This window comes from Pseudorca crassidens, chromosome 1, assembly GCF_039906515.1.
Source record: "Pseudorca crassidens isolate mPseCra1 chromosome 1, mPseCra1.hap1, whole genome shotgun sequence".
Lineage (NCBI taxonomy): Eukaryota > Metazoa > Chordata > Mammalia > Artiodactyla > Delphinidae > Pseudorca > Pseudorca crassidens.
In genome coordinates, this window is record NC_090296.1 from 119,312,389 (window position 1) to 119,329,672 (window position 17,284).

The 17,284-nt window shown below is 43.9% G+C and overlaps 1 protein-coding gene across 4 annotated transcripts in view; it reads left to right on the top strand.

Moving 5' to 3' along the window:
* Nucleotides 1-17,284, top strand: part of THSD4 (thrombospondin type 1 domain containing 4) — a 571,466-nt gene that overhangs the window by 454,746 nt on the left and 99,436 nt on the right. For all 4 annotated transcript variants that reach the window (XM_067752213.1, XM_067752199.1, XM_067752206.1 and 1 more), the window contains one exon: nucleotides 15,834-16,038. In XM_067752213.1, the coding sequence (XP_067608314.1) occupies nucleotides 15,834-16,038 (205 nt within the window). The remainder of the gene's footprint in view (nucleotides 1-15,833; nucleotides 16,039-17,284) is intronic.

Genomic DNA, 17,284 nt, shown 5'->3' on the forward strand with positions numbered 1-17,284 from the left:
AGAATAGCTTGAAAGCCTATTTGGTCTAGCACACACGTTTTATCAGTTAAATTAGCCCCAGTGACCTGTCCAAGGTCTCAGCAGGGAACAGTAGTTCCTAGCCTGACACCAGTGTGGACCTGGGCCCCTTACATTACCTCCTCCGACCTTGGTTAGACCAGATGACTTCTATGGTTTCTTCCGCTCTAAGTCTGTGATTCTAGCATTCTTTATGTAGTGGGAATACTTGGTAATAAGACTGATTTTACTATGATAAGCCGCCTCCTCCTCCTATGGGTTGGACCATTTTGTTCTTCTCTATATTACAAAAATCTGTTAGGAAAAGAAATTCAAAGTTATATTTTTTGAAAAGGACATCCTTTGCTGAAAATCCATTTTATTATTGTTCCTACCCACTTTAGCGATGTTTGTATAAAATAGAGAACTGTGGTTTTCTACAGCAAGGAGAGATAGTGGGGTATTTGCTAACACTCACTGGCAACTGCAAGGTCCAAATTTACGAAGAAATCCAAATTTGCTTTTCATGGCCAGCTAGGTCAATGCCCTATGCCACCCTTGTTTGTGTTCTGTTCCCTGACATTTTAGCTTTTATTAAAAAAAGAAAAAAAAAAACAACCTGGTTCAATTTGTCGATGACTTTGAACGACAGCAGAGAGGAAGACACACATCCTCGTCTACGCTGATGATATGGTTTTCCAGCCATCCTAAGAAGCAGATAAGTCATTCTGCTAGTTACCATCTGAATGGCCTTTGTGTCAACAATGTCACTATTCCCAACTTATTTGAGGCAAAGATTTTTCCGGTGTTCAGGTAGACACTTCCAATAACTCTGGAGCACTCCAGTTCACTTCTCATCTCAGGGGTAAAATCTTAGTTAACCACTCAAAATCAATGTTCTACCAAAGCACCTATTAAGTTATAGGTTTATAGCCTTCCTCTGCTCAAGATCTCTAGAAGTTTCTGTACCTTAAAAAGAGCAGGCTGTTTCCTATCTTATTTAAAATACAAGCTGAGCAAATTGAATCTACAGGGATGTCTTTGTAGTCCTCAAACATACAGAATACAGTCTCAACGAGGGTGACCTTAGGCCTCAAAAGGTAAGCCCCAGAATTGCTAGGATGACTCAAATACACTCAGAGAAAAGGTGGTCTTGGAGAAATCCTGGTCTATAAGCTCGTGATGCCATGACTTTTAGCTTCCCTTTCCACTCACTAGTCAAAAGAGAACATTCTGGAGGTTTGAGGCAGAGTCAGTCTAATAGGAAATAGAGGCTGTCCAAAAGATTTAAAGACCCTTGGGTCTGTACTGGAGAGAAAGCCTCCATCAGATCCTTTTGTTACAACAGGAAAAAGTGGTTGGGAAAATTTTTCGTGCCAGGGCTTCAGGCAACACATGGAGACAATGGATAAGAGAGAACCCAAAGATTCTGAGAAATTGCAGCTTTCCCATGACTATAAAAAGCAAGTCCAACACAATATTAAGAGACTCCCTTCCGTGAACTATCAGGGAAGAGCAGGCAGTCAGAAGCCATTTTTCTCTCCGTCACTGTCAACCCCAGGCTGCATGTCCTCATCCAGAGGACGCTTGCCTTTGTGGGCACTGCATTCATCCATTTCCAGAGCTGTTCTCACTCCCTCTCTTGTAGCGCCTGCTTTTCCCCCTTAGTGTGTGCTGTTCACCGCTGTGTTCACTGTCTCAGTCACTATTCACCTCGCCTGTTTGGCTTCCATCCTATCATTCTGTTTCTAAGAGTTTGAGCTAGATAGCTGTGGGTTCGTGGCCTGACCCTCAGCTATATGACCTCTTTCCTTCTCTATTAAAATGGTAGTAAATATTGTCACCTTACTAGATTCTCAACAAGTACCCGTTTCCTTTCTTTCCGTTGCTTTTCTTGGCATCCATCAGCACCTCTATGGACTCCTTTGAATAATGAGAACCTGCCTTTCTTACAGGGTCCAGAGAGTCAATCAATTGTCAAAACTGAATTTTTGACTCTTTTTGACTTTGGCTCTGGTTCTCTTTTAACTAGGGTTGCTTTTACTCTGCCAGAGAAATGCTTTTCTTTTTACTTGCATATTTGCTGCCATTCCACATTCCTTGAAGTATACGCAGTCTGGCTGTTCTCTAGCTAAGTAACATTCCAAGGTAGCTATTGTTTAAGCTAGGAATGAATATCATTTGTTTGTATTTCTTTGAATTTGCCCTCTATGTTATCTTTAACTTGACTTTAAATAAAACATAATATGTATTGAGTTCCTCCCCTGTGTCAGATGCTTTTTACAAACTTTGTCTCCGTTTATTATCACAAAACCAACCCAACAGATTAGAGCAGAATTCATAATTAGCATTGCTAATTAATAGCTACTGTCACTTTAACAAAGTATTTTTGCTGTCAAAGTGGAATGATGCTGGATCATTTTCAAAATTTCTACTTTCACTCAGTTATCACACCTGGGGTAAAGCTCACTCTTGAGCTACTATAGCCCCAGGCACTCCTTTCCACCTGGAATCAGGAACTTAAATGTAGGCATAATGCCTGGGAGAAAATAATCATCTTGTTTAAGTGACAACTGACATCAGGAAGCCTTTTGAGCCAGAGGACTGACATGATGACAGCTGTATTTTGGGAAGATAAATTTCACAGCCACATGCAGGATAGATTACCTGAAATCACAACATTAGCCTTTCTTACGCTTATACGTCTGGGGGGCATGACTTAAAAGCTCATAAGTATGATCTGTTTAAAGAAGGGGCTGGTGAAAATTAAGAATTTCAGGGTTCCACCAAAGATGGTGAAGAATCAACGTTTATCCAACTGGTTTGCATGTCCTAAATATTTACGTACACAAGTGCATATAGGTCATGCAGTCACTCGGAAGCCATGTGTGGGTATCCTATCTGCCATTGCCCTACCTACCTTAAAGTTGGTTTAAAGTTGCAGAAGAAGGGTTAAAGTTGCAGAAGAAGGGAAGTTTTCTGCAAGCGTGAGAATTATTCATCTGGCTGCCACCTGAATTATTGTTATGGAACACATTGAGTTTGACAGATAACCCTGTTCTTAGACATCCTTCAAAAGAAGCGTGAAGGAGCCTTCGTGTTTAAATATTTCAGCCAAATTTCTTCCTTCTGAGCATGCATGGAACACAATGTCTTTCTTTCTTTTTTTTTTTAATTTTCTTTATTTATTTTTGGCTGCGTTGGGTCTTCCTTGCTGTTGTGCAGGCTTTCTCTCGTTGCGGCGAGCGGGGACTACTCTTTGTTGCGGTGTGCGGGCTTCTCATTGTGGTGGCTTCTTTTGTTGTGGAGCACGGGCTCTAGGCGTGCGGGCTTCAGTAGTTGTGGCACGCGGGCTGAGTAGTTGTGGCACGTGGGCTCAGTAGTTGCGGCGCATGGGCTTTGTTGCTCCTAGGCATGTGGGATCTTCCCAGACCAGGGCTCGAACCTGTGTCCCCTGCATTGGCAAGCAGATTCTTAACCACTGCGCCACCAGGGAAGCCCCTTTATTTCTTAATGAAATAAATATTCACATTGGATGCACCTATGGTTAGGAGAGAGAATAAGAAGGAATTATCTTTATTTGATGTCTTGGTCAGTCTAGCCCTAAAGAGCAAGCTCTTGGATTGGGTAATGATATCTCTCATGGAATGATGTTTGTCCTTGAGTCATAAATATTTCCCAGCTTGGTGCACCAACAGTTTCCATTCCCAGCAAGACAAATGAGAAAGCTAGTTACTATTTCAATAAATAAGTTTGGATAAGTCTGAATTTGTTATGAAAGAAAGGATGGTGTTATAGATGTCCCCTCCCTTAGGTGAATGAGCGCTGCATGAGGGGAAAGAGACAGCATGGGACTTTGGGGGGGGACAAGAGAACAAAGAGAAGCTATAGGAAGGAGATGCGGAAACAGTTCAGTCGGCCCTTGTGGGAGTCCTCGGACCGTAAGTAGCACCCCGTGAAAAGGTCTTGGGGAAAGCCAGAGAGCAGCCCTAGAGATAGAACAATAAGAGGGAATTAGCCTTATTTGATTTCTTGGACATTCTAGCCCTCAGTATATGTAGCCCTTGGTCGGCCATCTACCAGGTTCTGTTCTTAAGGTAAAGAAAGATTTCCACTGGGCTAAGGGACTATGCCAGAAAGAGCCAGAAGTCCCTTCATTCAAATCCACCATCACCACCTCTGTGTTACACATTACTTATCTTCTGTGAGCTTCGATAAAGTAGGGATAGTCAAGGTAATTAAACAGGATAACATGTTAGGTGCCTAGCACGTGGCCAGTACTCTACCCATGACAGCTATCAAATATATATGTGGGGCTTCCTACTGCCTGAATCCCTGGGAGTTGCTTGAATCCCTATTTGCACCTGTTTTCCACCTACAGTCCATCTAAGACAGTGCTTCAACATGCCTGAGCTGTGAGCCCCACCCACAGCTTCCCTTGCTGTTTCTGAAATGAACATAACCTCTTTACAACGTCTGAGGCTTTCCATAACTGGTCTCTAAGACAAACCAGGAAAGACTAACAAAACAAGCAAACCCACACTTTTTAAAAAAAAATAGAGAGGTAACAAAGTTATAAGAAAATCTCTGGAATTCTTGATCCCCATTGTCCCAGAATGTTATTGAAATGCAAATAGATCATAGCAGTTTGCCGTTACAACCCTGGCTTGGAACAGTACTTGAGAATCGTGTGTAAATAGAAGTGGGGTTTCTGTGGACAGTGCAAACAGAACAACCTCCTCTGTTAGAGTAGAAATGTGTATGCCTGGTGTGAGAGTAAGGATTCCCATGGCCATGCCCAGGGACAGGCCATTGAAGGGAGGCAGGTGCACCCTCAAGGAGAAGGAAAGCATGCCAACATTTTTCCAGCCCCAAGTCCAAGCCGGTTCTGAACTAGGTGCCTTCATCTGCATGTTTTCATTCAATCTTCACAACAGATTTGAGAAACTATATTTCAATACCCTTGCTTTACAGGGAAGGAAACTAAGGCTCAGAAAGATGATGTCACCTGCAGGAATACATTAGGGATGCTCTTAGGCGGGCATCCCTGTGTCTAGAAGAAAAACTTTTGAAGATGTGGGAGCATAGAAGAGAAATTCTTATTTCAGATTATGGAAATGAAGAGGGGTTAAAGGAACCTAAACCGGGAATTTTAAAGGCAGGAAAATAGGCATAACGGAGATGTTATGTTAAGTCTTCAGTGAAGACTTGGGAAGTCTGGGAACAAAGAGAGGTTTAAATCACAGCAAACACACTTCAGATTCAAGGTCAGTGTTAACAATGCTCCCAGCCACTCAGGGCTTCTCATTGACCCTCCACAATCTCGTAACTTCTCTCCTCCTTCTCTTTTCTGTCCCTTTGTTCTGTCTCCAGCTCTGGAAGCAAAACCAGACTCTTCTCCTATTTAGCTATATATCAGTTTAGCCATTATCTCTTGTTGCCTTGATTTCTGCTGACCCCCAGGCCTCAGGGTCCCACCTCCCAGCCCATGCAGTTTATCCAAGTATTTTCACAGAGACAGTTTGCTTTCCAAAAGGAGTCGCTATTCTAGCTGGTAGACAAAACCTTTTTCACATGGTTACAGGGACGTAAGAAGAAGAAAGAAAAGAACATAGACCATTTAAGTGAGGAAACGTTAAAACCCTGCCTCAGAGGAGCAGAGGGACATCATAGCGTCATGAAAAGGAGTCTCTAGCCTGTAGCCTCTAGAGAGAGGAAGTCCTCTCTCTGCCACCCTGGAGAAATCACTTCCCCTCCTGAGACTTTGTTCTTCATCCCTGGAGCAAGGGGCTGGGTCTCCCAGAGCCCTTCCTGCTGTCCAGTACTGGGATTCTCAAGAGACTCTGTTTAGGAATGTGTGTCTTGCCTCCACCCAGTCCCTATTAAAAATATCACAGAGAAAAGCTTCCCAAAGGCATTATTTCTTTTTAATTTTTAACCTAGAGGGTGATGGTGTTGTGTTGTCTTTGTTTTGACCGGGTGGGAGAATTGGTTGGGCAACTTGGGAAAAGTAGAAAGAACTGGGAGCAAACAAAAAGTGATCCAGAAAGTCAAATAATCTCAGATAGCACAGGAGTCACCTGAAGATGCTACTCAAATGTAGGCTCCGATTCATTAAGCCTGCAGTGGGCCCCAGGGTTTCTAACGAGCTCTCAGATGATGCCTATGCTTCTGGTCCGTGGGCCACACTTTGGGTAACAGTGGGGCTAGAGAAGGTCAAATAGTGCTTATTATTCTTGATTTTTAAAAAAGAAAATCAGAAGAGAGGAGTGAAAAATATAGTTTGGAAGGATTCCTATCCAAAAAGCTAAAATTTTAAAAATGTTTAGGGCTTCCCTGGTGGCGCAGTGGTTGGGAGTCTGCCTGCTGATGCAGGGGACACGAGTTCGTGCCCCGGTCCGGGAGGATCCCACATGCCGCGGAGCGGCTAGGCCCGTGAGCCATGGCCTCTGAGCCTGCGCGTCCGGAACCTGTGCTCCATTGAAAAAAAAAAAAAAGTTTAGTGTTCTAGAGGAAAGTTCCAGTGAAAGAGGGAGAGAGAATTAATATGACTAAATTTAATGAATGAATTAGTGATTATCAAGATGTACACTCAGACCCTCGCTCTAAGATGACTCCATCCAAGGCCTACTTCCCTAGGAAAGCTTCTGCCTGAAACAGGCAACACTACTAATCTTCCAGATTCCAAAGTCACAGACCTCCAAGTCTTCCTTACTTCACGTTCAGTAGACCATCCTTCATCACTCTGTTGGTCATTCCTCCAGCCTAACGTTGGTGTGCCCTTGCCCTCTGTTCTAATTCCATCTCTCTGGTCCAGGCCACCGTCCCTCTGTGCCCATTTTAATGTAGTTGTCTGTGTGCTTCTCAATCTCTAGTCTGTTCCATCTCCAACCCACTGCCTGTGTCTGCCAAGCGTCTTCCGACAACAGCGTTTCAGTGTGTCCTTCCCCCACTCAAGAGTCTTGGGATTCGAGCCCTCGTGCTTTGGTAGCCAGCTTTTCTTCTCATCTCCTGTCCCTCACCCACTAACCCACCCACACAGCCAGTCTTCTCAACCATCCCTGAAGAGATCACCCAGTGACATCGAAAAAGCCCATGTAGCCCCCCAAGTTTAACTCACACAGCTTTTTAAGCACTTTCTTGAACATTTTGGAAATAAAAGTCCTGACTATCCCACCCACGTTTTGAAATGCTCCACAAAAACATTTTGAGAAATGAACATCACATCTTAACAACATGGCAGCAACTTGCACATAAGAGCACAGTAAATATAGTCACCCTGAAGTTCTGAGTCTACCCTTCTTATGTTTCTCGACTATCGTTCCTTTTAATGTTTAACCACTGTTTCATGTCCCTAAACTAGTTGCTTATGTGAGGACCCTTTTACAAAGGCTTATAGGTGCCACCTTGTGGAGAGAAATGCAAACAGGCAGGTCTAGAGATAGGCTGTGAGTCAAGGAAATGACGAGGACAACCGCGAGCCTCCCTCTTTGCTGGTCCTTGGATTCCCCCACAGTCCTCCAAGGGCCTTTTGATTGGACCTGTGGATCCCGGCTGTCTGCACCCAGGAGGCCGTGTAAATTGGGCCAGTGTGCAAGCAGCCTCCATCCTAGAGCACAGTTCATCCGCCCAACTCGCTCTTGCCTTTTTGCTAGTAATCCGGCTTCCAGAACTTCGCCCTATAGAGTGTAGACAAGTATTTCTCTGCTCCTTTCTGCAAGAAGCTTCCTAACCCTGACCCCTTGGCTGCCCAGACCACAGCTCCTCACAGACCCAGCCCTCCGGAGGCCCTACAGAGTGCAGATACAGTCTGACCAAATACTTTAAACAGAATTCTCTTTAAACAGAGAATTTACCAGTCAGCCTTACATTTTAAAAGTAAAGTGGAAGTCCGGAGGTTTCTACTATTCTGTACAGAAATATGGACACCTTACTTTGATAATAGAGCCGTTGTCCTTGTTGTAATTCATTCATGCCCCGCCCCCAGCCATTTCAGTCCATCAGGGAGGAAGATCACGAAAGCGAAGCACTGAAATTTTAGAGTCTGGAATCCCCCTACTCTCCAGGGAAAGACGACCCTAGTGGGAAGAGGGGTGGTAATTCTCTCACTGCGTATCAAATGTTTCCCTCTCAGGACTACTTCCCTCAGATTTGTAAACACTTGTGTAGTTGATTCTCACCCAATTTTATCCTAGGAGAGCACCAACATGTTCTTCCAGTGGAATCACTTGGTAAGGTGCTATTCTCTAATGAAATAAGATGAGGTACTGAAAAGGGACAGCCATAAGCTTCATTAAAACCAGATTGCCAGTTTCACAATTACCTTCTTTAAGGAAGCCAAAATACCTTTTATCGCATGGACCATTTCTTCCCTCCAAATGAATGACATTGTCAGTTTGTTTCCCGTTGATTCCTGTTTCCGATTTAATTTTGTCTACATGAAGCAAACTCCTCTGACTTTAGACATGGCAGGATTCTTCACATCAGGGCTGTATCTTTTTTTTTTCCCCAGACACAATTTAGCACCAGAAGAGACTTAGAGATGATCCAGTTCAAGAAGCAAGTTGGTTCCTATCATTTTGATCTCTTGATTCCTCAAGCAGCTGCTACTTCATTCAACACTTACTATGCACCTACTGTATACCAGGCACTGTGCTCTTTCCAGTACATAACCCTGCTCATAATGAAGTTTAGCCAAAAGGCAAGATTCAAGAGCTCTAGAAGGCTACTGGCTAGCCTGACAACAGTGGGGAAGTGTTTTTTAAAACTGGATAATTAAGTATTCTGTGCTCATCAGCTTCTGACACTTACAGATGACTGTTTTTGCGCTTCTAGGAAATTGCCATTGTTTTAAAGCTTTTTTTCCAGGGGATCTGTGCTCCTAGGTGTTCCGTGAGCTGTGGAATAAACTAGAGCAGTGCTCCTCAACCGGGGGTGGTTTTGTTCCCAAAGGGACATTTGGCAATGTCCAGAGACGTTTCTGTTTGTCATACTGAGGGGGAGGGTTGCTACTGGCATCCAGTGGGTAGAAGCCAGGGATACTGCTAACCATCCTACAATGCAGAAGACAATCCCCACAACCAAGAACTATCTAGGCCAAATTGGCACTAGAGCCGCAGTTGAGAAACCGTGGCCGTGAGGGAGAAGAGCCAGCAGGAAGGTGAGACGCGGGCTTCCGAACCCTGCCAGCCCCTCTTCAACCAGAACAGTTCTGCTTTTCTCATTTTACGTATTGGAGTTCTCTCTGTTTCTGCATGAGGTTTTGTTTGAAAAGTATGTGTTTTCTGCTTAAGGAAAAGAAGAAAACGACTGAGGTAGAAGGTAACTCTTTGCCTTCCGTATTATAGTTGAGACACATTGGGACGGATCAGGTGGGCAGCGGGATGAGGGCCAGTCAGGGGCAGACTGGAGCCTTCACCCTGAGCCTTGGCCTTGTCTGTGCAGGGCTCTGCATGCCTCCCTCTGAACATACACATGCCATATTGAAAGATGGCGTCGTGTCTGCCTTTCGATTTAAACCAGGGGTTGGCTTTTTTTTTTTTTTTTTCTGTAAATCACTAAATCATACGTATTTTAGGCTTCGTGGGCCATACTGTCTCTGTTGCAACTATTCAACTCTGCTGTTATAACACAAAAGCAGCTCTGGACAGTGAGTAAACTGTAAGTAATGGACATGTTTGTGTTCCAATAAATCTTTATTTATAAAAACAGGTGATGGGCCAGATACGGCCTGTGGGCAGCAGTTTGCTGACCCCTGATTTAGACCATAAGGAGGAACCTTGTTGGTTTTACCTTCATGTCTCCCCTGCCTAACACCGTATTGGCACATAGTACAGGCTCCTCAGGAAACATTTACCAAACTATATTGAGGGTCAGTCGTGCTGGCACAAGTGCTAGAAGATTTTCGTGAGAAAAACAACTGGAAAAAGATCCCTCCCGTGTTTCCCAGAGGATTTCTGTATAGTGTTTAACTATTTCCCTATGTTGGACATTTAGGACGTTTCCATGTTTTCATTAATAATAATACTGTGATGAGCTCCTTCATAGAGAAATTGTTGGCCTCATTTCTTATAATTTCCTTAGTGTAAATTCCTCGAAGGATTCTTGGGTCAGACAGTATATATTGCTAAATAGCTTTCCAGGAAGGTGGTATTGATCTACATTCCTGACCGTAATAAGAGGGAGATATTTATCATAGGCAAAAGATTGCTTTCAACAGGGTGTCATGAATAAAAGTTTGGGCATCCATGTGTATTTCCATGAATTAGCTCACCATAAATGTAAGTAAATTGGTGTTAGCGACTAATCATTTTAATAATAACGTTCTCCCACACTGTTGGGAAAGCATGGTTATTAAGGCACATTGTTTTACCTGTCGGTGTCATCTAACCAACCAGTTGAGTTTACCCTATCTGATGTGTTTACTGAGCACACACAGAAACATCTGCTTCCCATTAGGGAATCAGAAGCTCCACTATCTGCACGCCTGGCACCAGCCTACCCTGCCATGATGTACAGAGGCCTCCTCCCTGTGAAATTCACCACCAAATATGTCATCCAGCTTGCTCATTTCCCAGAGGAAATTTCATTTAGGTTAATTTTGGCATACAATTGGAGGCAATTCTTGAGCAATTTCTCCTGTGTTGGCTTACAACCTATAAAATTTTCCTACAGCATGTTGCAAAAATCACTGGAAGAGTATAAGGCTATATGATAGTTGTCCAATTGCCTTTGTAACCACAAGAAATATCTCTTTTGAATGACAGTACATGGTGAGCGAAAAAAAAAAAAAAGAGAGAGAGAGAGATGAAGTATAGATCAGGGGCCAGGGACCAGATGTTTGTTCTGTCCTTTATCACTCAATGCTATTGGAGCAGTAAGGGTGCAAAGGAGCCATGTAAGCTGTCTTACCTTTATGGAGAACTTGGCCCTTTCTTAGCACTTCACGCTTTTCTGAATTTCTCCAAATGAAGAAGAGAATATCTACAACTGAGAAGTAATAGAAAATGCTCTAGAAATAAGAGTGAGTCTGAACACATATAAGGATGGGATTTACTTTAAAATGGATAGATTCCAGCTGAAATCAAGTCTATGAAGACAATGATAAGCCCAGAGTTGCCTGAGAAGCCACCCTATCCAGCATCCTGCTAAATGCCTTCCGTGTTTACCTCAGCTGATCCTCCCAATAGTGCTATGAGGTACCGCCCCAGCCACAGATCAACTGAGGCTCAGAACGGCTGATCAACAGCACTTTGGTGGTGCCTCTGAAAGGGTTTAGAGACACAGACCAGCACTATTAAGTCAACCCCATCAGAGACCAGTTGACCAGACTTCTGATCTGCAAACCAGAATTCAGGTCAGATGCATTTCTGAGCACTGTCCCCTGAAAGATCTGGATGGTGGTGGAAATGTTTTCAGCACCCAGCCCAGAGAGGAGCAAGCCACCCAGCACCACACATAAGTCAGGGACTGAGCCAGGACTATGCTCCAGGTTTCCTGATTCCCAGTGCAACATTCTTTCCCTCATGCTGAACTGCTTTTCCTGCTAAATGACATCAGCTCCACTTATCAACTTATACCTCCATGTTTTAGAGGAGAATACCGGCTGCTTTAAAGAAAGCAACAAAGCACAGGAAGCTATAGATGTGATAAAATTGTGTAGACCTATACACCAAGAGAAAGTGCAGGTAAAAAATGGCAAAATCCAAATAAGGTTTATCCTTGAGTTAATATGTTACACTGATGTCCATGATACGCATGGTTTTGACAACATGCTGTGCTAATGTGAGATACTGTCATTGGAGGAGCCTGGGTGATGGGTCACTGAAATGCTCTGTACTGTTTTTGTAACTTCTTGTGAGTCTTAAACTATCTCAAAATTATAAGTTATGACAGTAAGAAAGTTATGTGACAGTAACGTGACGGAAAGATGAGCTAAAATATTTATTCACTTTCTGTGTGTATAACGGTAAAACAGTCAACGTGAGAGAGATATAAAATGTGCTTGGTGTTTCATAATGCTGGAAGAGGAGAATGCCAGAGTCACTTCTGGACCAAGCTCTCACAGTCACTATAGTAACAGTGCTTTGAACTTGCTCCTCTGCCCCTAGGTCACAGCCACCATCCTCTCCTTCGACAAAGCTAGAACCTTCAGTGTGACCTCTGATCCTTTGGAGGGGGGCGGTTTTTGCATAATGGTTACAAAAATGGGATTTGTGGTCAAATCCAGCCCCACCTCTTATTAGCAGCATAGCCTTAGGCCGGTTACCTAACCTCTCTCTGAAGTCTTAGTTTCCTAGTTTTTCAGCAATAGCACAGATTGCTTTTAAGATTAAATGAGAAAACTACATATTCAGAGGACCTGGAATATGACAAAGACTGTACATGTTAGGTTTGATGATGCAGAGGGGGGGTAGGAGGAAGATAATCATTTGAGTTCCCTTCTACCTCACAAAGGCCTGTCCATTTTGCTTCCTAAGCATCTTTCAAATCCTCTTCATGCCATCATCATTCCCCTAGTTGAGACTGGGCTCTTGCCACATTCTGCAGACTCATGCACCCCATTGTTAATTATCAGCTTTCTAAAAGAGAATTGATCTGGCCCAGCATGACATAGAGAATGCAGGGACTCCTCGTTGCCCAATAGCGTGTGATTTTCTGCATGTGTGTCTAATCGCCCCACTTAGATTCAAATTCCCAGAGTCAGGACCCGTGTCAGCGTCAGCCTGGGATTTCCCAGATTTCGCCCAGTGCAGTCACTCGACAACATTAGTGATAAAATGTGCGTTTACGTGTTTAGATCTTGCCATGGTTGATCCTTCTTGCGCTTCAGATTCTAGCCCAAAGGTCACTTCCTTAGCCATGCCCTCCCTGCCTGGACTCCAAGTCCAAATTTTCCCTCATTATATCATCTGATCTTCATAATAGCCCCATGCCAGAGAAGGGACAGTTGTCAGATATGTAATTTACCTATGCCCTCAGTGCTAAAAATAAAGGTCTTGAAAGCACGTCGTCTGCCCAGTTCGCGTTATGGGGTTGTCCCTCCTGCTTTGCGAACTGCATGTGGGACATTTAGCAACTCCATAGCAACTGAGCCTCTCGAAGACCCTGGCTAGGCACTAGAACACTAGAAGGGTGCTCTGTTAGCCTTTTGTCACCCCTCAAGGAAGGTTCACACACTCCTCGTTCTGACTTCTCTCTTAAGGAGTGAACCCTGGATGCTCAGAGTCCAGAGATGGGCTTTGAGGAGGCAGGATGTTACCTTCAGTTCTTGGTGTCACTTGTGCAGCCACATGCGTCCTTGAAGCCAACCTCCAGGCTCTTAGACATCTACCAGGAAGAACGGCTGTAGCCCTCCCTCCCCATTGTCTAGTTTCATCCTGAGTGGCAGTGTGGTGCAGGAAATCTGGTGTGGGATCCATTGGAATGTGCAGAGCATTTTAATATAGTGTCTGTTTCCAAGATAAAATGTTATCTTGTCTGTGTGTGTGGTTGTCTGAAGCAATCCACGTCTGTGTAATTTCCTTGTGATCTCATCCCATTCTAACTGGGCTGCGGGCTGAGGATTCATGCAAAGTCAGTCCCTGTCTTCGGAGGTTCTTGTTCATTCCTGAAATATCCCATACACCCCACTGACAAGAGAAAGACTCACTGGACTGCCTGCTCTCCCCTCTCTAAGACCCACTCCTCACTACAGCTAAAGTTATCACCTGAAGAACAAATCTGAGGATGGCCCCCGCCTTCTTCAGTGGTTGTTGATATGATAGAATAAAATTCTGGTTCTTCACCCTGGCAAACAAGATCCTTAACGGATTCAGCTAAATCCTCCAGCCTCCTTTCATCCTTAGCAGCAAACCTACACTTCAACCATGTCTGTCTATGAGCATGCTTTCCTACTTCCTCAGTGTTCTTTCCTACTTCTGTGCCTTGGTACACATTGTTGCCTTTACCTGGAGTGCCCCAAGGGAATGAGCTCCATCTGGGTTAAGTTGAGGCCAGGGGTAGCAAGAATGGATCATGTAGTGGGGAAGGGAAGAAGTTAAGATTCTGCTAGACAGGGCAGGGTGTGAGTGCTATCAGCTTTTCTGTTCATCTTCCCCTTCAGTGAGAATCAGAGGCATCTCCATTCAGTTAGAATCTTTCTTTAGCAACGTGGGATCTACTTTCCCAAACTTCTGCTGATGGTGGCCTTTTTGTTTGTTTGTTTCAAAGCAAAGGAGAACCCGGAGCAGGGGTGCGGGCTAGAAACCACGCACAGAAGGCGTTTTCCTTATTTTTCTGCTAAAACGTGCGCAGGGCAAGGGCAAGAAATATTTGAGGGAGGAGAAATTCATAGCAAACGTGGCACTTTGAAAAGCTAATTGGATGTGGAGGAACATGTTGAGATGATGTTCTGTTATTGTCAGAAATAATGTTTTACAGAGAAGCTATTTGTGAAGAGAGACCAGTTATTGTCGATGAACTAATGTGCACTCAGGAATATGGAAATAATAATGCAGATGTACAGTGCCTGCAGAAAGATGTCAGTCAAACAAGAAGTCGGAGGGGAAAGAATGAAAACCTTTTGATCTGACTCTGCCTGTAGGATTTGGCCTGTAGGACCCACATGAACAGACCCAGGATTGTTTAACAAAATCAAAAGTGGACTTTGAATGGTTTGCTGAGCACTTTGCCCCTGAGGTGGGGTCTGACGATTGCTCTTAGAATTCCAGAACCAACACAAACCTCTGATTCAGCAGACATGTGTCTCAAGTTGTAAAATACCATTCTGATTTCAAGTATCATTTCCTATCCCCGTAAACCAGTGAAATAATCCTGTCATCCCGATATTTCATTGTCCAAACTATAATCAGCTCACTTCTATCTGCCAACAGAAGTGTGACAGAATCTTCTCTGTTCAGACCACACGTCCCAACTTTAAATTCAGGATACACGAATGTGAGTCCTAGGGACTCAGCTGCAGACATGCAAAAGGATTCTGTGAAGACCATTCCATTCGGTCCTAAGGTTAAATTGCCTAAGAAACACATGAATAGGGAGGGGGAAGATAAAGCAAAAAGATCTTGGGATGAATAATGAGAAGATTCATTGGGGAGGAAACGCAGGAAGGTCAGAGTTCCTTTAAACTCTGACGTATCCCGTTATTTAGATGCATCTCATCCAGTTTGCCGATGTTTCTGGTCCTTGCTTCCCTGTACCCTTCTGCCCTGGGAGAAATGCTTTAGACGAGCCAAGCAAAAGTCCCAACGGCTCAGCTTTTCAGAGTCACAGTGACCAGTGGGGACCCAGACCTCAACCAATTTGATTTAATTTCCTAAGAAACAGGGCCTGAGAACACTACTGTTGGGGGTACTTGGCTAAGTGTTTGTATCATCTGTCGTTTAGGACAGAAGACTTGAGGACAAACTCCAGTTTTAAGTCCCAAAAAACTTCCAACAAGGGGATGGATTTTCAGGACAACTTCACTATCCAACCTGTTTAATAAATATCCAGTCCCCACACCCTCCTTATGTATTTTCTCTGTGTTATTTTTCTCCTGATTACCAAGGGTGCTTGTTTTACTTACTTATTTACTGATGTGGCTTCCGCTTCACCCCTAGAACGCACATTTCACACATAACCTAGGAAGGAAGTTCCTTGCCCAGAGTAGGTGCTCAGTGGAAATCCGTTGAGCCAAGGGAAGAATGAACTTGCTTATCTACAGGATCTGGATGGGGGCAAGGAGGAAGTTCAGGTCGAGACCCACCAACGGATCTTCAGTCGTCCCCTCTCCCCTTCCTCCCTGGGATGCTCCTGACATATGCTACAAGAGTCTCTTGTTTTCCACCTCTTTGCAGAGCATTGGCTGTGATGACTACCTAGGCTCCGACAAAGTCGTGGACAAATGCGGGATGTGCGGAGGCGATAACACGGGCTGTCAGGTTGTGTCGGGCGTGTTTAAGCATGCCCTCACCAGCCTGGGCTACCACCGAGTTGTTGAGATTCCTCAAGGAGCCACAAAAATCAACATCACCGAGATGTACAAGAGCAACAACTATTTGGGTAAGCTTGATCTTTTTCCAGAGGAAACCAGCTGTCCCTACAAGATGATTTATTCCTTCCAGGACTGTGACACGGCAGTGTCCAGAGGTCCTTGGACCTGTAGAAGGTGCCCCTGGGAAATGCCAAAGCACTACCTGGCCTCCCCTTGAAATGATATGGAGAAAGTAAAAAAGTCCTTCTTGCGAGGAAATGTTTAATATCTACATATTTAAACCGGTCTTTCTTCCTTCCAAGAGAAACAAGGCTATGAAATCAGGAATGGCCTAAATTGTTTCTCTGAAATAGGGGAGGCTCTTTGAAATGCCAAGAGATCTGCCAGTCTTTTTCTGTTGGAATTTCAGGGGCACAGGGGCAGTTGGTGGTCCTGTCCAGTCTCTCACTCTGCAGGGGTCTAAAGCAAAAGCCATTTTTCTCTTCCTTCTGCTTCATCAGCCTGGGGCAACAGTATGTGTGTGTCTTTGGAACAGCTGCAGAACCCGTCAGCGATCATTTTGGGCAATATCATCAATATTGGGAGACCATTTTTAACCCATTTTCCCACAAAAGGAGATCTTTGTTGATTCTTCCTTCTCTGTTTCTGGCTGATTTTATGCAAAGCAAATCAGGTCCTGCAAGTTAATTTTTAGCAATTCTAATTCATGTAAACATGGACAAATCAGTTAACAAATGGTATAAGGAAAGCAATTTCTTAAAAACATTTAATGAACAGCAATATACATTTTTTTTGATTATTTATTTAACAGAAATTTAAATAGCACAGACTATATGCTAGGCACTATTCTCGGTGCTTTACAGGTATTAAATCATTGAACCCTCTCAACAGCCCTAGGAGATGGGAGCTATTCCCCTCCCCATTTCATACATAAGGAGACAGGCACAGGGCGATCATGTAACTTGACAAGGTCACACAGCAAGGAAGAGGTGGAGCTGGGATTCAAAGCCAGGCAGTCTATCTCCAAGCGTGGTAGTCTACCAAGAGATAACACCCATGAGCAATTCTGGTACACCATTGGCCATGCAGCAGTCAATGGCTGCAGCAACTGAGAGATCATTAATTTTATAAATTCGAGTACCAGGACCACCCCAGAAGACAATTCAAGAACTCTAGATTCTGAAGCTCTTCCATCTTTGTCTGGGCAAATGCATCCAAAATTAGCTTCACTTGGTTTTATTGGTGAGAGGAGGAAGGGATGGCAGATGGGACTCCGAAACAAACCCAATTAATAGTGGAAAGCTATTACATTTG